This window comes from Cydia amplana, chromosome 3, assembly GCF_948474715.1.
Source record: "Cydia amplana chromosome 3, ilCydAmpl1.1, whole genome shotgun sequence".
In the NCBI taxonomy this organism is placed as follows: domain Eukaryota; kingdom Metazoa; phylum Arthropoda; class Insecta; order Lepidoptera; family Tortricidae; genus Cydia; species Cydia amplana.
Window position 1 is genome coordinate 13,200,422 of NC_086071.1, and position 26,312 is coordinate 13,226,733.

The 26,312-nt window shown below is 38.1% G+C and overlaps 2 protein-coding genes and 1 long non-coding RNA gene across 3 annotated transcripts in view; 1 reads left to right on the plus strand and 2 right to left on the minus strand.

The window, feature by feature from the left end:
- The window catches only part of LOC134662858 (uncharacterized), a 310,694-nt gene that overhangs the window by 92,647 nt on the left and 191,735 nt on the right, over positions 1–26,312 (minus strand). The window contains exon 2 of the long non-coding RNA XR_010098090.1: positions 5,360–5,385. This is a non-coding gene — a long non-coding RNA (uncharacterized LOC134662858). The remainder of the gene's footprint in view (positions 1–5,359; positions 5,386–26,312) is intronic.
- On the plus strand, positions 496–6,863 carry LOC134662789 (COP9 signalosome complex subunit 3). Its single transcript, XM_063519091.1, has 9 exons — positions 496–617; positions 814–968; positions 1,523–1,619; positions 1,892–2,109; positions 2,979–3,176; positions 3,650–3,802; positions 4,864–4,995; positions 5,851–6,033; positions 6,764–6,863. Exons 1-9 carry the CDS (start codon positions 563–565, stop codon positions 6,836–6,838), a joined length of 1,266 nt encoding a protein of 421 aa, XP_063375161.1. The 5' UTR covers positions 496–562; the 3' UTR covers positions 6,839–6,863.
- LOC134662553 (uroporphyrinogen decarboxylase) lies at positions 7,030–10,661 on the minus strand. Its single transcript, XM_063518817.1, has 7 exons — positions 10,575–10,661; positions 10,210–10,497; positions 9,297–9,455; positions 8,663–8,806; positions 8,135–8,290; positions 7,703–7,870; positions 7,030–7,243 (listed from the first exon to the last, which is right to left on the minus strand). Exons 1-7 carry the CDS (start codon positions 10,590–10,592, stop codon positions 7,100–7,102), a joined length of 1,077 nt encoding a protein of 358 aa, XP_063374887.1. The 5' UTR covers positions 10,593–10,661; the 3' UTR covers positions 7,030–7,099.

Below are 26,312 nucleotides of genomic sequence, written 5' to 3' on the forward strand. Positions count from 1 at the left end.
CACATGTACATGTCATGTATCATTTGACGTTGACAGCTTTTGACAAGTTCCAATGCACAATTAATGTCTCAAATAAAGGCTCAACTTCGATCAACGTTTTTAAATGTGTGCCGAAAAAACTGAAACAACAAGATCGCTCCAAAATGATAACGTTAACACCTCATTTACACAAATTCATAAGAATATTATTTCTCGGTAATTTAATCAGTATATATCTGATGAAATAAGATTTTGTAAATGCTACTTAAAGTAAAAAAAATCTACGTCACATACCATAATAGTGGATTGACATCAATTAATTCAGTTATTTAAGTTCATGTAATTTTTCCTATTTGGGAACGGATCGTTTGATTGACGTTTGTATTTGTACCTCCTCCCTCCGCTCCGGTCCGGACATGTCAAATATCTGAATATCTAAATCAATCTAAATTCTAAATGCGAAATTGTTTCGCATTTGATTTCAATTCAATAAACAAAATAGTTTTATTATATAGTATAGATCAGTTGTATATGTGATTTTTATAACGTTCTAAGAGCAATAGAGTCATACGAATAACCGATAATGGCATCGCCACTGGAACAATTTGTGAACAATGTAAGGGCCATGTCTGGATCTGGTTAGTTGAATTAACCTTTTTATTATTTATTAGTTAGTGGCTTATAGTTACTTTTGCAATAAGTTCTTGCCCATAATTATGGTCCAAACGTGCCATCTTTTCACAATCACTATGGACCTTAGAAACTTCACTGCCTACACGACAGTCTTAATATTTTTGTTTAAACCTAAATTATGACATTATCTTATTTATTCAGGGAACTTTCGGGAGCTGTGCGACATAATTGGAAAGTCAGACGAAGTTCTTCAGAGGAACAGTGCCCATCTTACTACTGTTTTGGAGACGCTAGATATTCAGCAACATTCGCTCGGTGTTTTGGCTGTCCTTGTTGCCAAGTTTTCATTACCGCAGGTAAAAATTAAAACTGTGACGCCATATGTACATTGTACAGCACAGAGGTTTCCAGTCTTTTTCAGTTTGCACCCTTGCAAGTTGAAAATGTAATCTCGGCCCCTATATTATGCTAGGCTATTTGAAATAGATAGGTAATATGGTGAAGAGGAGTGCCTCTTTAATGTCTAGGGCGCACCAGGGCGTTGCGGCGCACACTTTGGGAACTCTTGGTATATCATATAACCAGCAGCTTAGGGTATCATTCAAGACAATTCAAATGACACCTCATTTATCAAATAACAATGAGTATTCAATAAGTTACGAGGGAACAGATAAACATACATACCAAAATCCGTGTTAGGTTAAAATTATGCCCTATCCTGTTTTATCTGGGTCCTAAATCTCCAAGTGTAGCCTTACAAGTTAATACACCTACAAATATAAGAGGTTGGCAAACCGCAGCTCTTTGCAGCTTTTTTGCTGTCTCAAAAAAATCATTTAGAACATTAGAGTCAAGAAATCAATATTTTGAAGATATTTGAGCTTTGTATTCATTAATTTTACTGTTTCAGGGAAATAATGATGTTGATAGAACTGTAATATTTCAACAAATCCATGACTTTATCAATAACTGCAACGGGGAGCAAGTCCGATTTGCACCTGATCTGTGTAAGTATTTCTTCTGAAGCACCTTGATATATGTTTAATGTGTCTGTTTGTAATAAACTGTTAAACAAGTTCAACGATTTTCAGGATCATTTAGGACCCAAGTTTTGTGCAATGTAAAATTCAATTTTAAGCAAAGGGACAAGACAAGATTAGGAACACAGTACAGCCATCACTATCGCCATCATTCAAACTCGGGGGCATTCTTAGACTTTAAAATTCTTCTTAGCCTACAATTTATTTCATGTACCATTAACTTATGGTTTAATTTTCAGACGCTGACCTGTGCCACTTACTAACAGACCATCTTGTTGACCTCAAGCAGCCAATTAGAGGCATAGAAATCTTAAAGAAGGCCATAAGGAAAATACAGCTGTTTGACTCGCAGCTGACTTCCATACACGCCGACTTATGCCAGCTATGTCTGCTGTCCAAGTGCATGAAGCCGGCTATTGAGTTCCTAGATACGGATGTTACTGGAATTAGTTCTGAGGTAATGTACAACGCATAATGGGTATTTGACACTTTAAAATAAATTATTTTACACAATACATGAAATAAAGCACCAGAAGATTAATGGAGAAACATAGACAGCAGTTGTTTTTAAACACAATTTCTATTTTAAAACCTGTATAAAACTATAAAGAATAGCTAAGTTGGTTGTGACGTCACATGCCATGCAGTGTTTCATATAAATTCCATAGTATCAAAATCGTTTAAACAGTTCGAAAAAAGGAACTGATTTGACTAGTAGTCAAATACCCTATTCCTTTAATTCCTTACATGTATGCATAGTAGTAACTGCTTATATCTGTATGCTCCATAATCGAGTAAAAAAAGCGATAACACAATACTAGAAGTAATACTCCAAAAATTTATGTTTACCCAAATATTTAAATTTACAAGGCCAAAATCATTGAAAGAATATGATTCGAGCTCTACACCCCAACAGAGAGTAATAGGACGAAAAGAAGATTATGCTCTCCTATTTGCTTGCTGCAAAATTGCAATTATTATGAATGGCAAACATAAAGTGACCATGCATTTTTGCAGCTAGCGGTACATTATGGCTGGCTATATGCGCTAGTACCGCTACCGTATAATATGACACTGATGTATTTCTGTGTTTATAGCCGGGTCCTCACAGAACGAGCATACGCGCGAGGCAATTTCCTTGCACACAAATCCGCCAGTGTAGACGTGCCTCGGCGGCATTGCCTCGGGCGAGGCACGTCTACACTGGCCGATTTGTGCGGACTCTGTGTGGACCCGGCTTATGAGATATTTTGCGAAAATAAACAACTACACAGAAATCCCTTTAAACCATTGCATTCTTGTAATTTTTGTACGTAACTTTTTCAGCTGGGCGGCAACAATGACTCGAAACATTTCCTGCTATACTATTACTATGGAGGAATGATTTACTTGGCAATGAAGAACTATGAGCGAGCTCTCTACTTTTTTGAAGTGGTAGTGACTGTACCTGCAATGGTTGTCTCCCACATTATGCTTGAAGCCTACAAGAAGTATATTTTAGTTTCACTTATCTTACATGGAAAGGTGAGTTCTTACTAATCAAATTTTGACAGTACACTTATGGGTAGGCCGGTACCTAATAGGTTAAGCACTAGTGCGCCGCAACAGCGCGCGAGATAGATTACTCGTCCCTTTCTAATTAATACAGTTTAACCTTTTAACCGCCAGCAATTTTTGATCGAGCGTGCTCGTGTCGCCACCGACAGTAGTTGTCCACGCAGAGTAAGGTTGGCATAGTTACGGGAGTTATAAATGTGCTGTAAAAACCAAATCAGATCTTTGTCTTATTTATCAGACTGGCGAAATGAGCTGGATATGTAATGTCTTATGTATCAGACTCTGGCGGTTAAAGGGTTAAATAACCTGCCTCCTCCGGTCTCCATCATCAGATCAGCTACATGGTACAATCAGCTGCAGAGAAAAGGTATGTTCCGTGCATACCTTTATAAACGTTTAAGTTTTAATTTTTACCTACTTGACTTATTCCACCATTGCAGATTCTACCCATGCCGAAATACACATCGCAAGTGGTAGGAAGGTTTCTGAAGCCCCTGTCGGTAGCCTACCACGAGCTGGCAACGTCGCAGCACGCGGCCATTAAACACCGCGAGACCTTCGTCAGGGACAAGAACATGGGAATAGTTAATCAAGTAAGTGTTTATGTCAGGCGTGGCTCACTCCGCGATTTCGTCGCGTCGCTACAGGTACCTACATAAGTACAGTTTTGGTATCTAGCCATAGTAGTTGCCGCGCACCGCTACGGAACGGGGACGCCTGGCCCCTATTTCACCACGGTGACAGGTGCGACAATTGTCGACATCACTGTTACTGACGTACAGGCCTCCATAGACTACGGTAACCGCTTACCATCGGACGGGCGGTGTTCTTGTTTGCCACCAACATATTAATAAAAAAAACTCCATTATATCGCCAGTAAATAAGTACTTATTTTGCGAGGCTAATGACAATTGTCACAAGAAACACGACAATTGTCACGAAATTCCGACACAGAACTCATTTCGTGTCAAGAATTACCGAAAGTTCTATTAAATCGTGTGACAATTGTCATCATCATCATCATAAACTTTGAAAGAGAAATACCTGTTTTTTGACGATATAATAAAGTTTTTTTTAAATAATACAATGATGGTGGCAAACAGGAATACGGCCCGCCCGATGGTAAGCAGTAACCGTAGCCCATGGATGCCTGTAACGTCAGCAACAGTAACATTTGTCGAATTGTCGCACCTGTCGCCATGGTGAAATAGGGGCTGCTGGCGCTTGTCATATCTGTCGTAATAGACGCGTTTTGTTAGAGAGTGAATCTTCTGTACCAGTGTTGGCCGAAACGTTAATGCAATTGAAAATTTTTAGCCAACCACCATTATAAATTGAACCGTAAACTGTAATCGTCCGTTACGGTTTAAGGTTCAATTTATACTGGTTAATCATTAACCATTGACCATTATGGTCAATGCAATTAACGTTCGTCCAACACTGTTCTGTACCTAGTACTATTATTTATTCTGTGTTCATGCGGACTATTAGCTATGCCCGTGTGGAATAGGTATTATATTTATATGGGTAGGTAATTTGACGAATTTGTAATATTCTTAACACAATGGAATCAATTAAACACGGATGAATAAAAACTAAAGTTACCCAAGGGCTTAAAAACAAACGTTTTAATTATTAATTCGTTTTATTTCAGGTTTTAAACTCAATGTACAAGAAGAACATTCAAAGGCTAACAAAAACTTTCCTGACGCTTTCCCTAAGCGACGTGGCGGCCCGCGTGCAGCTCGCCGGCCCGGCGCAGGCCGAGACATACATTCTTAATATGGTAAATAGCGTCTCCTTTATACTTATACAGTGTGGAAAAAATGTATGGGCCTGTGAGGAAAAGTGCCTTTTTTAAAGAATCAAAACTGCATTAGTAAACTCTGACCCTGATTTGAACAACTAGTTGGTTTGCCTGCTTTTTAGGGTTCCGTAGCCAAATGGCAAAAAACGGAACCCTTATGGATTCGTCATGTCTGTCTGCCTGTCTGTCCGTATGTCACAGCCACTTTTTTCCGAAACTATAAGAACTATGCTGTTGAAACTTGGTAAGTAGATGTATTCTGTGAACCGCATTAAGATTTTCACACAAAAATAGAAAAAAAAAACAATAAATTTTGAGGGTTCCCCATACTTAAAACTGAAACTAAAAAAAAAATTTTTTTCATCAAACCTATACGAAAGCTGTTACTCGAACGCCGCGGCACCGAAGTCGAACTACATATATGCAACTAACATTTAAGTAAAATTGTCAACCGGTTATAACACTTTTTGTTACAACTGCTACTACTGCTATTGGTTCCCGCTATACAGGCGTGCCTAGTGCGGGTACGTACCAAAGTTTTTTTTTTTTCATTTTCATGCATACCTAGGGGCTGTCCATAAATTACGTCATCTATTTTTGACGATTTTGACCCCCCCCCCCTAAAATCATCCAAAAATCATGCTTCGAATGACCCCGTTTCCTCCTACGTCTTGCTACCATCATCCGATGGCCATTTGAAATGACGTAATTTATGAATAGCCCCCTATGCACGTAGGCCTATGTTGTTTTGTGGTCGGTGACGGAATAATCCGTCTTCGGCGTCGGACGTACGGTGCGAATATATCCGACCTAAAGTTTAATAAACATTTGCAGATCGAAGAAGGCGAAATATACGCCATGATAAACCAGAAGGACGGTATGGTGGTGTTCCTGGACAGCCCGGAGAAGTACGCCTCGCCGGAGACGCTGTGCGTGCTGGAGCAGCAGATGGCCGCCTGCACCAAGCTGCACCAGTATATACAGGAGATGGATGAGCAGATTCAAGTCAATCCTCAGGTAACTAGTGACTCTGTGGGCTGGTCAGGTAACTCTGTGAGCTGCTCAGGTAACTCTGTGAGCTGCTCAGGTAACTAGTGATTCTGTGAGCTGGAGACTTCGTTGAGTCATTATCACAGCGAACTCACAATGATCAGGGCCATGTTAGACCCTACTGGCACTTAACACATTCAGTACCGAAAACCCGACTATCGGGTATTTTATGATTTCGTTGACCGTATCCGTTCCGTTGATCATCGTATGACCCTATAGTCGAGATATCGTAGTACTACAGCTTTATATGACGACATTTTTGTGGTCTTGCGCGGATGTCTTGTTTGGCTGGGTGGCAATGAATGTGTTAAGTCCTTTATTTATGCCAATTTCCACCATTGTTAAATTGTACAGCGGGACTTAATCGCGTATTTAAGTTTTAAAATTTACCTCCGACGTTTGAAGGACGGCATTGTCCCTGTGGTCTCGTGGTGGTGGTCTTGGACGATTAAATCCCGCTGTACAATATAAGAATGTGTAGAAATCGTGAAAGTTTAAGTCGGAGTTTCCTCCATCTTTAACATTTTCCAAAAAATGAAATGACAAAAATTCCATCTAACTACCGAACCTGCTCACAAAATGTTATGAGAATAGGTTGAAAAATGCGACCTACAGAGGAAAACATCCGGAAACATTTTTGCTCAAAAACTAGGTATTATAGTTATTTATATGTAATTTTTTTTTTTTTTCATTTCAGTATGTGAAAAAGTCAGTTGGAAGCCATGATGAAGAAATGCCCGGAACAAACACAAAAACAACTTATTCTATGTAATTATAGTATTTTGGACTGTACATAATTAAGTGTTTCTTTAATAAAAACATACATTTCAGAAACAATATACCATTTATTACCAAATAATATAACAATAACCAACTAGCTTAATTAATTGTGCTGAACCATTCTTTATGAGACCACAAATACCACAATATGTATAGTTACATTAGTTACATCTTTTTAAGATGTCCGAATGGTAGAAAGAGCTTTTAAGATCCGGACATCTTAAAACAATCCAACAATATGTAGTGTATTATTTTAAAGTGCTTCATGGACAGCCTCAGTAAATGCCGTCATACTTTCCAGTGGAGTCTGCGGGGTTATCCCGTGGCCTAAATTGGCAATGTATCTGTGCTTGCCGAATTTTCGCACCATATCTATTGTCATTTGTCTGATTTCCTCCTGCAAAGTAAAACTGGTGTCACTGTCAGGTAGTAGATTTGATGTAATCAATGAAGTATCACTGACATTACTATATTTGATGTTTGTTGAGATGTTAACCCTTTGACCACACCTATAACAATATTTTTGTCATACCTCCCATACAACTTAATAAGTAAGCACCGTTTACACGGCGCGGTAACGAAAATCTCATGCCAGTTTTTGATCCGTGTAAATGGGGCGTAAAATTGCTTATTTCTGTATAGTTGAACATACGATATAAAAACAAGCTTGCCATCTACAATCAGCAGCTGAAGTTGCTAAGCGGGCGAGGTGTTCACAATAACCTTGACACGCTCTTATTCTCTTAACAATAAAGTTGCGTCAAGATCATTTTGAACACCTCGCCCGGCTCGCCCGCTTAGCTACTTCTGCTGCTGACTGTACATTAAGCTTTTAAACAAAATAATGAGCACATACCGGAGTCTTATATAAATCTTGTGGGTCAAGGTTGCCTTGCAACGTGATGTTGTCTCCAACAATCTTCCTGGCTTCTATAGGGTCTACAGTCCAGTCTAATCCGATAGTCTCATACCCTAGTTTAGCTTGCACATCTAAAGAATGTCCTCCTCCCTTTGCAAATACCGTCTGTAAATACAAATAGTTATTTTGAACTATTTTACAACCCATATAGGTAATTCACAAAATATGAAAATATTTACTGAATAAATTACTAAAAAATTATAATAATCTAAGCTTTAAGGTACTTAACGCATTGAGTGCCGGGAATCCGCTCGGCGGCTTCTCTGTTCGTAGTGGCTTTCCTCTACAAAGCGGAGAAACGTTGGGATCGGCTACGAGCGTAGCGCTAGGAAAACGTTGGTAGTGAAGGTGTTAAAAGTCAAAGTTTACCATTGGAACATTTTCCAACTTCCTCTCCTTGATTTTTTGAAGCACTCCACTCCTAATGTCTTTCAAGTATGGCGCAGAGAATTCAATAAATTGTTCCCGTGTAAGATGGTCCGCACTGGACTCGAACACCTGTAGCAACTGGGCTCCACTATCAACCTGCAAGTTAACAAATGTGGTTTTTAATTGGACTCCTCAATTATTAGTCTTCTTCTTGTACCTTGACAAGTGGATGACCTGAGTAAATTGTTTAGTTAGATAACAATACAACTGTGGGTGAAATTATTGTTTATTAATGGTAAATTATTGGTCAGTTAGAATAAAATTAATTACAAATTGAATAAATGGAAGCTATATCCATCACTACATAGTATAAAACAAAGTCGCTTCCCACTGTCTGCCTGTCCATATGTATGCTTAGATCTTTATAACTATGCAACGGATTTTGATGCGTTTTTTTAATCGATAGAGTGATTCAAGAGGATGCTTTATGTATAATAGGTCGCTAGTGTTACATAAAACAATGTTTACCTGCATGATTAAATAATCAATAATGACTCTTGTCAGCAGACTGAGGAGTTTATGAACATCTTTAGGGTAGTTCTCTAACCACTCCTTGGTTTTAGACATGGTCTTACTGCCTCCTCCTTCAATCATGTATCCCATTAATGTAAACTGGAATTAAAAACAGACTAATTTAATGATAAAACTTTTAAAGTCCAGGACTGTTGGCAACAAAATGTAACCCCTGCCTTCCTCCACAATGCGTCTCCTAAACACTAGACTAGCACAATGAGCATAGTTTGCGAGTAGACATTTTAATTTATTACAAGAGAAATTAATTTTTACTGTAAAACTCCTATGACACTCTAGACACTAGTGCGCTCATTAGAGATGGTGCTCCTGTTGAGGATTCTCTAAACAGATCAAAACACATGTAGTGATTATTCAACTAAAATTAATGCTTACCTATTTCTAATTTAAAAAATGTGAGAAACTCTCTAAAGCCCCGTCTCTGTATCGCGCGGCAAACCATTGAACATTGGCTTGCGCGGCAGCCGCCAGCCGCGCGAGCCAATGTTCGATAGCTTGCCGCGCGATATGGAGACGGGGCTTAAAAGTAAAAAATTATTTGAAGAAGAAAAAATTGACGTTTCTTACTGACCGGTGCACCTGTAAACCCAATTAGAGGTACGTTTCCTTCTATTTTGTGTCTTGTAAGAGTGATTGCCTTGCCCACATACAATAATCTGGACACTGCACCCTCTTCTTGCAATTGATCAATTTCTGAAGGTCCACCAAGGGGCTTAGGAAAAACTGGGCCCTGAAAATTTATCCAAATAGACCAACATATTTCATTTCAAATAAATAGGAAATATCCAATCTAACGAATAATCATAGTAATATTAATTATCAATGTAAAAGTTTGCATCCCTTTCGAGGGTCAGCAAAGAAAATCATTAGGTTAAGCCTGTAAATTAAAACTTCAAGTTCGTTTTGTAGTCCACAAATTTAGATTCCTGGGACTTAACCCTTAAATGCATAATGAAGTATATATGCATCGTATATTTGATGGTCCGTGGCTCAATATGCAGCTATCCAAAATAAATGTCAATGAGTGATATCATAAGAAAAACTAATCCGGTATCCGATTTTTTATATAAATTTACGCAATATTTTAATTTATAAAAATTACATTCGTTTTAAGACGATATGTCAGAAAATTTGAAAAAATTCATAATTTGATGATTTTTAGTATGTGATATTGTATGTTTTTTTGGGTTTAGTAATTATTTTATATTTAAAAACTCTATCATAGGTGTATCACAAATAGTGTACCTTTCTGATGATAGTAGTATTTATCATATATCTCTTACTGAAAATTATATATTTACATAAATATGATTTAGCCTATGCAACTTCTAACACTGATTTCGCAGTGAAAATCGATGTTATATTTTTTTTACCATTTTTCCCATATCAGCAAACAATTACGTAACACATATATTAATTTCGGGCAAACAGAAAAAATCATGCATTTAAGGGTTAAGGGGTTTAAGTGGTTAAAAAATACTAACCAATCCTGGGTGCATTTCCACAGTCATACCCAAAGCTTGTGGTATAACAAGTATGTCACTGAAGATGATGGATGCATCTATATGTTCGTATCTTCTCAGTGGTTGTAGAGTCACTTCGCAAGCGAGCTCTGGAGTCCGACAGACAGTGAAGAAATCGTGCTGCGCGCGGACTTTCTGAAACTCCGGCAAATACCTGCCGGCCTGCCGCATAACCCACACAGGAACTTTATCTACTTCTTGTCCTAATGCAGCTCTTAATAATCTGTCGTTCTTAAGTTTAGGGAAACCCTGTAACCACGAAAGCAATAACATAATAACAATCGATATTATTTGTATAAAAGGAAGAAAAAATAAGCGTACATTACCTTATTAGTGTACTCCATAGTAACGGTTTAAAATAAATCTAGAAAATAAAGATATATTATCAGTGAAATCAATTAGACGGCAAAACTTATTGAAGTTAAGTTTTCTTTAGGCCGATCCGATTTGAAATGTCATTCATATTCTTCTGTCACTCGACTGACACCTGACACTGACAGTGACAGTGGAAGGATGCGGTTTGAGTATTGAATTAAAACGTTCAAAAATAAAATATTTTCAAGGCGGTTTAGCCTTGTTTTTAAACGTCATTATAGACAAAGGCGCGAAGTTCAAATTTTCTATGGAAGTTCAACCCTTCGCACCACGGTGGTGGTGGCAGTGGTGGTGAAGGTCCGTCCAGACGGGAACAATTTTTGGCCAATCTGACTAAATTGTCTAATCAAATCAGGTGGTGTGGACGCAAACGCCAATTTGACTCGCCGATTTCACTTTATTTAGCGCGCTCACTGGCTCACTTGTAGCACACACCAAAATACCTCGTTGGGTTAGAAATGGATGCCTTTCATCCTTAAGTTAACGATCTAGGTAGGTACCTACTATTAATCTCTTTCGCTTTTCGAAGTCATAACATAAGATTCAATAATGAAATAATCATAAACCAAGGGGGCTGTATACCTAGGTCCTGGTTAGTGTAGGTAATCCTTAGGACCCACGGTCTTATCGATAGTACCTACTAATAAGTTTAATGTTGTATTGGTACAAAGATCTGTAATGCTGTACCATGGCATGGCAGCGTCAAACTTTGTCGGTCAAAATATCTTCCTGTACAAACGTAATTTACAAATATAATGAAAAGAAAATAATACTTTAAATAAAATACGGCAGTCGATAGAGTATTTATTATACAAAGATTGCGAGATGCGCGTCTACCTGCTCGCGCGGCTATCGAGCATAAAAAATACAAATGAGAGGGGTCCGCGATAGTTTTTGTCGAAATGCCGCGACACAGGGCGACCTTTCACAATATGTTTTTTTATATAAAACCCTTATCCCACTTTCCTATAAAGTTTATTCGCGTGAACCCAAAAAGGATGCAACTCGATTTCGTGTTGGAAGCTTTATTATTCACGGTAACCTGTTAATTTCGAGTTATTTATTCCTTATTCTGTGCAGGCATTTAATATTTTTCGTATGCTACTTTTGCTTGCCTCATCCCTATTACTGGGTACCTACAGTAAAACTGGATAAGATGAGAAATTCACTGTAAACCTCGTTATTTAACGATATAGGTATTACTTAGAATATACTAAGGTATAGAGGGTATCTAATCTTTTGGACCTTACCTGCATCTTTCAGGCGTTTATTTTTGTCAATAACAATCTAATTAAATTTACGTGTATAAATATCTTGGCAATAAATTCGAGCGATTCCTGTACAATTGTACCTTAGGTAAATATAATATTTATTAGCCAAGACGAAACGGATTCGAGTTGCATCCTCATTCATGTCACGATATGTTTTTGCAGGTAGGTAGTTATTTACCATACTATACGCGTTAGAGGCGAGACACAGGTGCCTCTATGACTTGTGCATTCTTTATAATATTATATATTATAAATACACACGTTGTTGGAGTCTTCCCAGGTCGATCCTGCGACTTTAAAGTCCCGATGCTATAAAAAGTAAGCTTTTAAACATATTTAGGATCATATCATTTTATTTTTGCTAAACGGCTGTCAAAAAAGCGAATAGAGTTACTTTACGTGTTAAGTAGATAACCGTCAAATGACTTATTAGGAATATTAGGCAGAGAAATAGATTTATAACTTTTTCGGAAATAATCAAGGCAATAAATCTTGTCAAATCTGGCTAAAGCTTCCTTCTGCAGGTCAGTGTGGGAAAGTTTTTTTCTCGAAAGAACAAAAGAAATATACAAAAGATTACACGCAATAATTTACACGGGTCCCGTTATATCGAAAAAAGTTAATTTTACAAAAACGTTAATGGTTCGCGTATCTGCAATTATTTTTTGTAGAGATTCGTTTTTTCGTGCAATTCGTTATCTGTTCAAGCTCGGTGGGCTCGACGGGGAATGTTCTTTAGACGAATTTTAAGGTGTTAATTAAACTAAAAACTCTGGCTTCCTTCGTGTTCCACCCTATCAGAAACTTATTTGCATGAATTGGGATCATAGAATAGGTACTTGGAAAAAGTGCAACTGAAAGATGTCTTAGTAATCAATTCTTAGTGAAAAAAAACAACGGGTTGCACTCCGGGAGTGCCGACAGAAGTGAAAACTCAATGACTAGTCCAAAATGTCTGCAGCACTATGTATAATTGACCCATCCTCCTTTCTATTGAAAAACTTTAGTTCCGAAATTGCTGGCCAGTGAGCTTGTTTAAAATTCGAAATTCAAATCTGTAGCGTTAATTGTTTTAAATTCGAATAGAAATTGTAAAGTTACCTTGCAGACCTCGCATCTAAATATATTTTGGTCAAGATATTTTGAGTTTTATTCACCAGTACTAGAGTTCACTTTTATTAGCGATTTCATCAAGATGTAGCTTTATTGAATTATATTTGAGTGATATAAAATTAGAATGTAACTGTGAGATCCTCGTATTTCAGCCCGTACAAGATTAGAACCTTTTTCATGTAATGTCATTGAGTTTTTCTTTATTGATTTAAATGCCATCTAAATGAGTGGCCATCTAAACCTTCCGGTCACGCGATCGCCTTACGCTGTCTCGAGTTTATCATTTTTTCCCCACCTCAAAAAGTGCCCAGCGCCGCTAAAGAAGTTTTCACTTCAAAAATCGAAGACCGGGTTGACTTGGCTGGCATTTACCTATCTCCATAAACTAACTAGTAAGTATTAAAGTACGTCATCGCGATACACATTACTTTTTAAAATGGCAAAGCATGAATGCACTTATTTAAACTTGGTACGTTACTCAGAGTAATCTCCCCATCGGTTAGGTAGTTTTATTCCAATCGCTTAAAGCGTGTAACGAGCGCAGCAAGTTAAATGCTCAGGCGAATTAGTACCTATCTAAAAGTATGTAGTAAGTGCTTTGTCCACTTCTGTTATATGTAGTAATATAGTAGATTTATTAATCAGGTGAAACTTTCTGCTTAAGCTGGAGTGAAAAAATCTCCATAATAGCTATTAGCTCGACTATGGCAAGGAATCTCAGGCCCACTACCCATACACTTACCGCCGAAGCAAGCGACTCGCCGACTTGGTTGACAATCGGAATACCCATGAACCTGCTTGTTTGTGGTGTGTGAAGCAATATTTCGTGTTGATATGAATTCGCTATGACGCTAAACGTGCAATACCCACTTAAATACTCGACTCAATGACCTGTGAACCGATTAGGTTCGTGAGATACGCTCTAGGACTCTAGGACCAGACCAAAGTTATCGGGATCCAGCACGAACTGGTATATTTTGGCACCTATTTGATTTTTAACAGCTCCGTCAATATTTTAGTATTGCGATAGTAAGTCTGATGGTAGTTTTCTAGGAAAATTTTCGTTCTAATCGGGAAGAGTATTCCGTTTTGAAGGCGACTGCCGCATTCCTGAATTATGGAAGGCGATGAACGATGCCCCAGTCGTAGTTAAAATGTACGTAACCTTTATTGTCAAACTACTGGCATCATTTTAGGTAATCGGATAGATCTTGATGATTTCCAAGTATCCTCTTAACTTTCAATAACTTTGAATATCAAACTTGACTGTAGGAAAAATAACTAGGTACCTATAGGGTCGTCATGTCACGAGCTGTCATTAAAATAAGTAGAAATGGCTTCGAGAGGGTCTTGTGCGAAAATCGTACTTTCGTCGTTATATGCCTCTTTAAGACTTTACAAGAGTGATAGAGAGGCAGATAACATTTTGAGTTTCGATTTTAGGTAGGTCCTCAGAGGTCCTTAGATATCAGGGTAGGTATTATGTACGTAGTACCTATATTCCTGATCTTTAATAGGTTTCCCCATTCAAGCTTATTTAACACGGATCGCGATATTACTTCGCTACTATTAATACTAGGACGACTGTAGAAATATGAATATCGCGACTATGATATAATTGCTATTGGTTCGTCCGGCCCTGGAACTTGCAGGAGCGCATCGGCAAGCGAACAATTGCCACTAATGCAGGCTCAATTTATTTACGAGGCAGCTAGGGGCGCGCGAGTTATGGGACAGAGTCGCTACTCTACAGTGGAATAGCTATTGTGGAAATAATAAAATCTATGACACCCAAACAGGTACTTGATTTTAGAGTCAGAATGTGAATCTGAAGACGAAAGACCAGACCCCGTAGACAACATGCCAATAGCTAACGCTACGTAGCGAACGAAACGCAACTGACACTGTCACACTAATGTGGAAGAGTGACAGAGACACACAAAACGATTCGATAGCGAAGCGCAAGCGATCGTCACCTTGGCTAGGCCGCCTCTTCCAAAAGTCTATCTATCCCTGTAATTGTCCCAGAATTCATAAGCTGCGATGTAATTTATTATTACTAGAAAACATTAACATCAATAACAGCGGTGAACAACATCACTTTTCTATAATCCACGTGCCATTCATTACTCAGCTAAGTGCGTTGCGTATAAATGGCCCACACAGGCCATTCGGTGGTCAACAGCCTTTGCACAAGGTCTCAGATACGGAAGACTCGTTAAGGCACGTCTCCAAGGTTTTCCCTGTCCATGCGCAGGAGGACATTGACTCAAGCAGTGTAAACAGTTCCTTATCTCGAGCTTCGCTGCGATGCTCGCCACGTCAACCTCGCAGCTTTTATCTAAAATGAAATTGTTTCTAGTGGTTACAGGTACTGGGTAGCTGGCATGTGTGATATTTCATAAGATTTCGAGAATAAATTATAATTATTTAGTGTGAGTTAGGTTAAAATGATGGCATTCAGTAGGTAGTGATTAAAAATATGATCTGTGTATACCCGAATATTTGCTAATTAATCTGTCGGTAGTCGCGAAAATGACCCTTCTCTCCTACCCGCAGATTGTAATGATAAAAGAGTATAAATAGAATGTACCATGGGGTGGAAGATTCATTCTCGCTCGGCGCTGGAACGAGTAACACTAAATTTAGCACGAAGGTTACTGCTTGTGAACTTAAGATTGTTTAAGAGTGTACGTAGAAGTAACTAGTCGGAGTAAATTAAAAGTAAATGATTGTACCAAGGACTTTGATTCATTAAACATATGCTAGGTAAATGCAATGTAAGTACCTACCTAGAGCAAGTATTTTCAATACTAATAAGTACTTTACGTAGGTATACGTAAGCATCATTTGTAAGTATTTTACAATGCGATTATTCTAATAATGCATCATGTAATGTAAGTAGGTACGATTGCTACGTCTTGTATTTCGTCATTTATATTCAGGGGTGTTTAATTCAATGGGCAGTGAGTAGGTAAAATGTGAATACTCGTTGCGTAAAAATGTTTTCTAATAATGTTAATGCAAAGAGGTAAATGGGGACTACGTTTGTGTGGAGATGCGGTCACGTGACGATGTCCCCTTTCCTCTCGTATGAACTGTACCTACACATAGAGGTACACACCCGAAATCAAACCCGGTAAAATCTAACAAGAGTTCATAATTGTTTGTTTTTTGCGTTCATTTGTTTATCCTAAACTTAAGGCTACAATCGGATGGTGACTGCAGCACCATTGTGCATTGCTGTTACAGGCGTAGTGTTAATATGTCATTGGCGTTAGCTGTGCTGTAAAATTTTATTTCAATAAATATCAAATCTTTAACTACGGGCGATGTGACTATCAGGCTCCTTTATTGAACGTTATAATCGCGACAACAATGAGACAACGACAAAAAACTACCAATCAAATTTTTGCAACAAATACCTCGATTAACTCGATTCGATCTTCTCGAATAACCTCACAACAGTTTCAATTAAAAGACAAAAAACGGAAAAAAACATCGCTTCTTTTAATTCATTATTGCCTTTTAGATAACATTGATTCGGCTAACCATGCCAATCGAACGACAAAGAAAGCAGTTAAAACAAGGTCTGCCGTTCATAAGTCAGGTTAACGTAAATTTTATGCGGCAGAAGCCGCTTGTGTTCTTGATTGTGATCTCCGCAAGACGGGTGTACGTCTGTAGTGGTGTGCCGTTACCAATGTTCCCGTGCAGGGGAATATTCCCGTCGCGGAACAGTCCGCGTAGCCAATCGCTTACGCTCCGTAGCGATCGAAACGCTACGCTACGGAGCGTAGTTTGTATTTTGATAGAGAGACACAACGTGATTCGCTGGCGAAGCGCAAGAGATCGTCACCTTGGCTAGGCCGCCAGGTCATACGTCGATTATATTTATTTTGTATCTAAGCTGTCGTAGCAAAGTTTTTTGCACTTAGGTACTCGGCCGTGAAGTGTCTTTAATCTTCTGCAGTCTAACAAAAAACTACAATCTTGAAAAACTTTCTGCATTGAACAATTATTTGAAGGGTGTTTATCTAACTGGAATCCTTTAGATATTATCCAATAGATAATCCCTTGGGTTATTTTTGGGTCGCATTTTCTAATTACAAGTACCTAACAATTTCGCTTCTCTGATAAATAAGAAGCAACAGCGAACTTGTAACCTGAAGGTCTACCGTGCAAACCTAAATTCGCAAATTGCGGGGATCTTTCTCCATCACTCTTATTACGCCTTCATTATAGTAAAAGAGTAAGATCCCCGCAATTTGCGAATTTCGGTTTTCGCAGTAGGCCCTGCACATGCGGCCATGGCTTTTATGCTTTGTTATATGACATCTACATATTTTAATTTAACCTTGAGCTCGTTGCACACCAAGTTGAAGTACGAGTATAGGGAGTATTACTGCAATGTTTTGCCGCCAGAGTGCAGCCCTAGTGACTTAAGTATACCATAGAGTAACTTATACATACTGTACCTTAAAGTCCTTAAACTGTTTTTTGACAAATTTTCACAGACAGTCAAATATGACATTGATACATCAAGGCGGTTTGTACAAAGGGCCTACAGGGAAACACGAAATCGAAACTCAGCTATCTGCCTCTTTATCGCTCGAATATGCAAGAGTGATATAGAGGTTATAGATAATTTCGACTCTCTCGTTTGCGGTAGACCCTTAGATTGTGACTTACTGTGGGAGTGGCGCCGCCTACGCAGAGTTTCGCGTAATATTCCCTATTCCCGGCAATGGCCCATGAGGCACATCACTAGATTACGTTGGATATCTACGGCGGTTGATAGCAGTAATTTTAGAAAGCAGTTTTTTGCCGCTACGGGCAGCTGGCCACCAATCAAAATGTGCACTGTGCAGGGGTTGGTAGAGTTAATTGACGGGTCATGACTATTAGTTGTTTTGATCAAAAGTAAAGGTGAGCGAGGGTTGAGCTTTAAAAAGTTTGTAGTTTGGACTCATCACTTAGCGGTCATTTGAAAATGGGAAAAGAAAAGATTTGTATGTATTCCATAGGTCCGTAGAAATAATATGAAAATTCCCAATCTTAGCACAAAAGTTGAGGGTACAACTTAAAAAAGAAATGCCCTTTTACGTAAATATCCCCAAACATAACATTATTACTAGTATAAGTACGCGCATAGTAAATAGATAACGTAATGGGAGACGGCCCGCATCTTCACTAATGAGAACTTATTGAGAAACGCACGTGCAATGTCGTGAATTATGACAATCGCGGTACTAACAGCAGCGCCTGTATTTTGATAAATTTCAATATCAAAGTATATCGCTAATGTTGTAAGTGTTGTAACATTGACATAAAATCACATACCTACTTAGCTATATTTAACGTCTTAAAATCCTTGGATTTTTAGAAATGTTGAAATAAAAACTAAATCCACGAAAAACGATACACCTATTTAATTATCGAACCAGCTCACAAAATTTCACGAGAATCGGAGTAACCTGTACCTAGAGGAGAACAGACGGTCTGTCAGTTCCCAGTGGCTCCAATATGAGTCGGAATTGTATGGATTTGAGAGGTCCTGGGAAACGAGGGGTTAAAGAACCCTTCTTTATTATCCAACCCTTTTACCGTATAAAGTTTTTCTCTATTATTTTTGATTTTACTTTATTATGTAGATTTTGCGTTTTTCGCCTTACCAATAATGTAAACGTTTTAAAGTGCTTGACATGTTACTGGCCATACCCAATAGATGACACCCTGCTGTGCTGTATAGAGAAATATAGTAACCAAGAGTGCTCACTCCATACATCAGTTCAGACTATTAATTTCAGTGTCTACATCTAGCATCGAGTAGCGGAACTATCAGTACTGCTACTTGACAATAGATGTAGCACCGACCGGAAAGTCTTATCTCAGCAGCATAAGACTTTCCGGTCGGTGCTACATCTATTGTCAAGTAGCAGTACGGATAGTTTCTGCTACTCGATGCTAGATGCTAATAGTTATTTGGTACTAAAACTGATGTATGGAGTGAGCACTCTATGTATTTTTTTGTCTATGATAGAGTGTACCAGATGTGTCCCATTGTACCGTCGTCATCTTTAACTTAAGTCATTAACTCATTACTTAAGTTAAAGATGACGACGAGAACTAATACTTATAGTGAACATATATGGCGTTATTCATAAACGGCTGGTAACTTAATCAGTTGATGATCGTCGTTGGTCCTTATCTGTCGCTATGCCATAGAGAGGGACAAACGACGATCATCAGTTGATTAACTTAGCAGACGTTTATGAATAACGTCGATGTCTGTGCGGAAAGAGAAGAGTCGTGGAACGTATGAGGCCCAATACATTCCACGACTCTGCAATTAGTGCTCTTTCCGAACAGACACTACCTACAATTATTATAAATATCCAAGATTGTTGTAGTATTAGTCCAGAACATAAAGAAATCGCCGTTTATTTCAATAATCAACAAATCAAAAATAGCGAGAACAAAGTACCCAAAACTTAGTGAAACTTGGTGACAGCAGTTTTAACTCCTTTTTCATCTGTAAACAAAGCAAATTCAAAAATATAAAAAAATGTAATAATGGAGACAATCAAAATACTGTCGAAGCGACAGGACGCGCGGACGCAGCGCTGATACAGATATTATGTTCCTACAGAGAGTGCACTCTTTACAATAATAAATGCGCGTAGGTTTTAATATCGGTTTCAGGCAATCCCCTAATCTTAGAAATTTTATTGGTAGCATTCTAAATGATAGGCGTAATAGTATCCTATTCCTATACTATCGGCGTATGTCTATGTGTAATTGTGTAATGGCAAATACCTACTGCAGCAGTACATATTGTACCTAACGCTCGTGCAATCTGGATCCCTGGATGTAACCTGCTGAATGAGTAATAATCATGCTAGATTTTCCATGTATGTCCGAAAAATTATGCTTTCTTCAGCACCGTTCTTTCCATTGTTAAAAAAGCGGCCAAGTGCTAGTCGGACTCGCCCATGAAGGGTTCCGTATTTAGGCGATTTATGACGTATAAAAAAAAACTACGTACTAGATCTCGTTCAAACCAATTTTCGGTGGAAGTTTACATGGTAATGTACATCATATATTTTTTTTAGTTTTATCATTCTCTTATTTTAGAAGTTACAGGGGGGGGGGGGGGGACACACATTTTACCACTTTGGAAGTTTCTCTCGCGCAAACTATTCAGTTTAGAAAAAAATGATATTAGAAACCTCAATATCATTTTTGAAGACCTATCCATAGATACCCCACACGTATGGGTTTGATGAAAAAAAAATTTTTGAGTTTCAGTTCGAAGTATGGGGAACCCCAAAAATTTTTTTTTTTTTCTATTTTTGTGTGAAAATCTTAATGCGGTTCACAGAATACATCTACTTACCAAGTTTCAACAGTATAGTTCTTATAGTTTCGGAGAAAAGTGGCTGTGACATACGGACGGACAGACAGACGGACAGACGGACAGACAGACAGACAGACAGACAGACATGACGAATCTATAAGGGTTCCGTTTTTTGCCATTTGGCTACGGAACCCTAAAAACGAACCTATATTATTCGCGTTGTTGTAAAGGCAGACATTCTGCATTGTGTACGCTGTCGCGCCTTCGCGTAGGCGCGCCCGCGCCGCACCGATGCGAGTGCAACACGTTTGTTTTTACTTTTTTGCCGTTCCACCCTTCTTCGCTCGCTCGCTTATGTAGCTTTTTATTTTTATTTTACTCTCTTGCAGCGCTTGCAGGTAAATAAGGCACTAACCTAATTTTTAGTTTTTCTTTGTGGGAGGAATTTGTATCCGCCTTTAATGGCAGCTCGGTGGACTTGAACTATAATTTGTGTGATAGTTTTATTGCGTAGACAGTGTTAGGGTTAGGGAATGTTATGCTTATTCTAAAAGAATGACCCTATGTGGGTACTAGGTAATAAGTTACATGGTAAATCTAATTAGATTCTAGTAGGGATACCTACATCTTTTATAGTTACTTATACGTAAAACTTGCAAACAGTAAATATAATATGTAAAAATAGGTGGCCATTTAAATGCAAAACTTGAAAATCTTCATTTTTTCACTATTAGCGTATTAACTACATCGCCTATCGTATTGTCTATACATATTTAGGCTTTACTTATTTACCTACCTAATACTGCAAGAAACATAATTCGCCTCGTTTCTAATATTCAAAAAGAATACAGGTTTCTAACAAAAAACGAACTCGAACACAAAGCGTCGTTGAAAATTCTTTAGAAAAGATTCACAAACAAAATCTCAGGCAGGAGCCGCATCAAGCGAACTCACGACTCGTCTAAAAAACTAGGAGAAGTCAAATATCCTTCGCCCGGCGCGCGTAAACAGCACGCCCGACCACACCACGCGATTCATGAAACTCTTGTCGGCTTCCTATAAGAATTCGTTGCTCGTCCTGCGGAAAGCGGTAGTGTGGCGCGGGCCTCGGAATTCGGGTTCGGGGTGAATACCCTCGATGACGGTAAAAACAATTTTCAAGGTTGGTTCGACGCAAAGAGGGGAGCGTAGCGGGCATGAAGTGAAGGCGCAGGGCGAATTCGGCGCGGTGCAGCAGTGGCGACGCAGGGGGTGAAGGGGCGAGGCGGGGAGGGTACGAGGATGCGCCGAAATGCTGATAGCTGGCTTTTGCCTGAAGCAGCACGTTTATCTTAAGAGTCAAAAAGGATAGTAGAATTAGTAGATAGAGCACAATAGTGAGACTTAAAAAAACAAATGAAGGAGAACTTTGGTTATGCCTGTTTATCGTTTTTTAAATATTGCAAATGAGTTGCTATAAATATAGCTAAGTACCTAAACATTACGTTTTGACACTTTTGACTAGCCAATTTTCGAGACTTTTTTTATGACAACCCTAGTTCTTAAACTATGTAGGTTTAGGTAATCAATGGAAGGGCATAGCTGACGGCATTTATTTGTAAGTAATATAAAAATAATGCAAATAAAAATATTATTCATAAGTGAGATGTGACCGAATGCCGGGATAATTCTAGAAAGATATTGATTTTCATGTACCTGTGTAGGTACATGAAAATCAATATCTTTCTAGATAGTCATATCCTTAAGATGATAGTGTTATCATCTTAAGGATATGTACGATGCGAACTAGTAAATAAACGAAGAAATATCTGTCGTAATTTCGGCAACTCGGTCCATTTTTCAGTCGTTGCCAGGAATTCTGTAACCTAAGAAGGTAATCCAAATCGTCGCATCCTGCCAATTAGCAACATGGTTCGGTTATAATCTTTATGTTTAGTCGTTTGGTAGGTAGTACATGTAAGAAACTGTAAAAACTGTAAAACACCTCATACAATTTTTTGTTTGTTGGTTACCTACATAAGAATATGCATAAAATACAGCGAGTTTTGCTGTTATAATAAGGCGTGTCTTTAAACTCTTTAAGCTTACGTCGTTAGCGATAGAGGTGATAGCAGGTTGTCAACTATTAGGGACCTAAGTACCTATAGGCATGTCGAGAACTGGGAGGTTCCTCAAATTAATAAAAAAAAAAACATATTTTTGGTGGTTGCTTCACAATTGGCAAAAATAATATCAGCCAATGTTTAAAAATCTTGGGATAACTTGAAAATAAACCCATCTCACAATAAATTTGCGAATGCAATCGCATGCATATTTGAAGGTAGTCTAGGATGGGTAAAATATAAAAATCCTACGAAATTTTGGAAAGCTAGGAAAGCAACGTAAACAATGTGGCGACCGGTCGCGCGGTGGGGTTCGCGCTCCCCTTCTTGTAATTCGCCATTAGTCGCCGTTTGCACTCGGCTTTTTACCTTAATGAGCTTCCCCCATCGCCTCCGTGCTACGGAGGTACGCACACGCAACCAATACGCATTTTTATGCAGCAAATTTGGGGAAAAGCTGAATGTTAAGAAAATATTTTTACAACGCTCACAAATCTTAATAAGGCAAGTCGCGCGAACATTAATTTCAGGATAAACAAAACGCAATGTGTTTCAAAGTGTTTTCGGTTAATGTTAGTTATTCTACGTGCCTACCCGTTATCCTAATAATGAAACCACAAAAGCAGCACGATTTGATGCAACTCGAATATTGACATCGATGTACAGGACATACGCGACTGCATTTTGAAGAATACCTAAGTACAACTATCGATAGGATATGGATAGGATTGATAAATCATATGACAACACTGTTGAGGACATTAAGGTAAAGGTGCCGAGTGTATCGACACGTGTGACCGATGCTTCCGCAACGCAGGGTAACCTATATGTTTCCATATCCTGTGTTGTTTGTCCACCCCCTACTATTGTTGCAGAAATATGGCCACAACGCCACCTGCGATTATAATTCGATAATAATTTATAGAATCTCTAATTACCTACCTTAAAGGGACACTAAGCAAGACAGCGAAATAGTTATTTGTACAACAAGAGATCAAAGTTTGATATTTCTTCGAGTGCTTATTTTGAGTCCCGTGCAAGCGAAAGATTCTATAGTAGATTCAAGAGCGTAGCGAGTGAATCTAATTTAGAATCTTGAGCGTAGTAAGGGACTCAAAAGCGCACGAGATGTAAATAACTTTGATCTCGTGTAGTTCATAAAACTTTTCACCTCAGCAGTAAGAACATTTAGACAACCCGAAAAATGTAATCCTTCTTCATCACTTACCTATTTAGTCATGTTTCTTAAGATATACTAACAATTAAGTATAATTACCGCAATCAAACACAAAAACAAACAATCAAACGTAGTAAATTTCAGTAAAATAGGTAATATATGAAAACAACGACCATCAATTGATTGACATTTGAATCGGCAACTTTTTTTTGTAAAAAAAAAACATTGTAAGATACGGTCCGAATTACGGATACTTACTATTTGTAAACTATTGTAGAGATTCTTAAAAGTATAATTATTTATTTTACGTGATATACTGTGTATTTTTTGAGTTCATTATTTTAATCGTACAATAAATTACGTAAAATATAGTGTTTTTATCAGTTTTTATCAAATCTGAAACTTTATTTTCATTAATTACATATTAAGAATTCATACTTGTATGTGTTTTGGAACGATGCGTTCTGACGGTTTTCGGGGGTCTATTATAAACCGTCAATATACCGTTGAATGTCGTTTGAAAATTTTTTTTGTCTCTTTCTTTTTGCTAACGACGTGAAAGGGACAGAGATAATAAAATCCAAGTATTTCGAACTTGTATTAGACCCCGCATGTTGAAATGACATTTGAATATTAAGGTCACTTGAATGTCATTTTGTCTCACTCAGTGAGCAAAATGCGATTTTGCTCACTGTTTTTAAGTAGCAAAGTACCCTTGTTCGAGCTGCTGAGGTGAAAATAATATTTTGCGTAATTTTTAGCACATTTAAAAGAAAACATTGAAATTAAAAATGACACAAGTACAAGAGATATTCAATATCTGGAATGCAAGCACAAAATAAAATATACGTATGTACATGCATGGGCGGATCCTCCTCAAAGGGATCAAAGGGTTAGTGAGAGTTTTTGCTGACATTTACCATGAGAACAGGTTACTGCCCACCTGTCGTCTCATGCTGTCTCACCTATATTTAAATTTATTCCAATATAGGTACGTCATATTTTGTGCTCTTGTCAAGTCTTGTCGTAAAAAATATGGTACTTATTTTTTTTCTGCTGGTTCATTGCTGCAAACTGTACAGTAATATACCTAAAGTATATGATGGGTACCTAAGTAAGTATAGTACCTAGAGAAGTGTTTGACTAATTCAACATTGTAAAACCACCTGATAATTATTATAGCAAACTACAGACTAAAGTTATCTTTTCTTTTCCCGAAAGTTAAAGATCATCGAGGCCAACTTTTGGTTGTGAGTTGGGACTTATATCGCCAAAAAATATCCCCTCATAGTTTCGGGCAGCACAAACATGTGGACAGTACAGTTTGATTCACCAATAGATATACCTATACTCTTAACTTTTGGGTTTTTTTTCCGGATTGGCGGGGAAATACAAACGACAGGGTTGAGTGGAGGAAAGGAGGGGAGGCCTTTGCCCAGCAGTGGCACACTAAACCAGGCTGACTAAAAAAAAACTTTTGGGTACCTCTACATATAGGAAAAAGAAAGATGAACTGTGTACTCGTATGATCAATTGATCAAAATACATGCATCGTAAGTAGGTACTAAGTATCTTATGTATTACATGTACCTACTTAAGTAAAGGGTCAATTCGTTATTAAGAGTTCGCGTCGCGTAACAATTAAGCGGGCAGCCGAAGGATAGTGGTGCGTGCTGGAGGTGCGTGCGATAGCGATCGCCCTCCCCGTACCCCGCTCCTCAACAACATTCTGTATTTGTGAGGGTTTTTTGCGCGTAGCCGAGGGTGGCGAGCAACTCGCGCACAAAAAACACTATTAAATAACTCAACAGAACCGCGGGGCGGATTCGTGATCGAGCCGAATTATAATACGCTTTAATTAATGCTAGCAACAAACGAATAACTTAAGTTGAGCTTACACTTTGCTGGAAATGTGGAAAAACGCACATTTGTGTTGGTATAATCACGCTTTCTTATCTGAAACGCACGCGGATAGAGATCCGTGTAAAAATATTTTAATTTTGTCAAAACCTACTATTTTTATAGTATACCTACTAAACATTAAGTAATAAATATGTATTTATACAGGAGTAAAACGAGATTTAATTGATTAAACTAGTTAAAAACATCACAGAGTTCGGCTCTGTGTTGTTATATCAACCAACCTGCTTGCAGACGCTGAAAAAACGCCGAAAAAAGCAAGCATATTAGAATAGAGGGTTTATCTTACGCGTATCGGATAAATTGTGTGCCCTATAAAACTTGTGACCATTACGACGAAAATTAGCTTAGAGCAAAATTCCGCGGTACCTACTTATTTATTAGAACACAAAGTTACAATTACCTACAGGTAATAGGAATCTCCACAAAACTACATTTAGTTTGACTGTCGAGTCAGTTACCTAGTTTGGCTTGCAATAAGCTTTAACATTGTCTTCGGTTACCGCGATAGGGTTCCAAACCTCAGGATATAAGTACTTCAAATTAAATAAACGCGAAATAATCCGTTAACTTAGCTTTATTTCATGCGCAATAAGTACCTATTATTTACCATTTCATAAAAAACGACTTTGATCCTTCTTTAGTTCTTTAATTACCTGTAAAAATACTTTAAACCCCGCCTTGTCGTTACATGTTATTAGAAATTATCGATACCATGTGGCTTAAAACAAACCTCATCATAATAT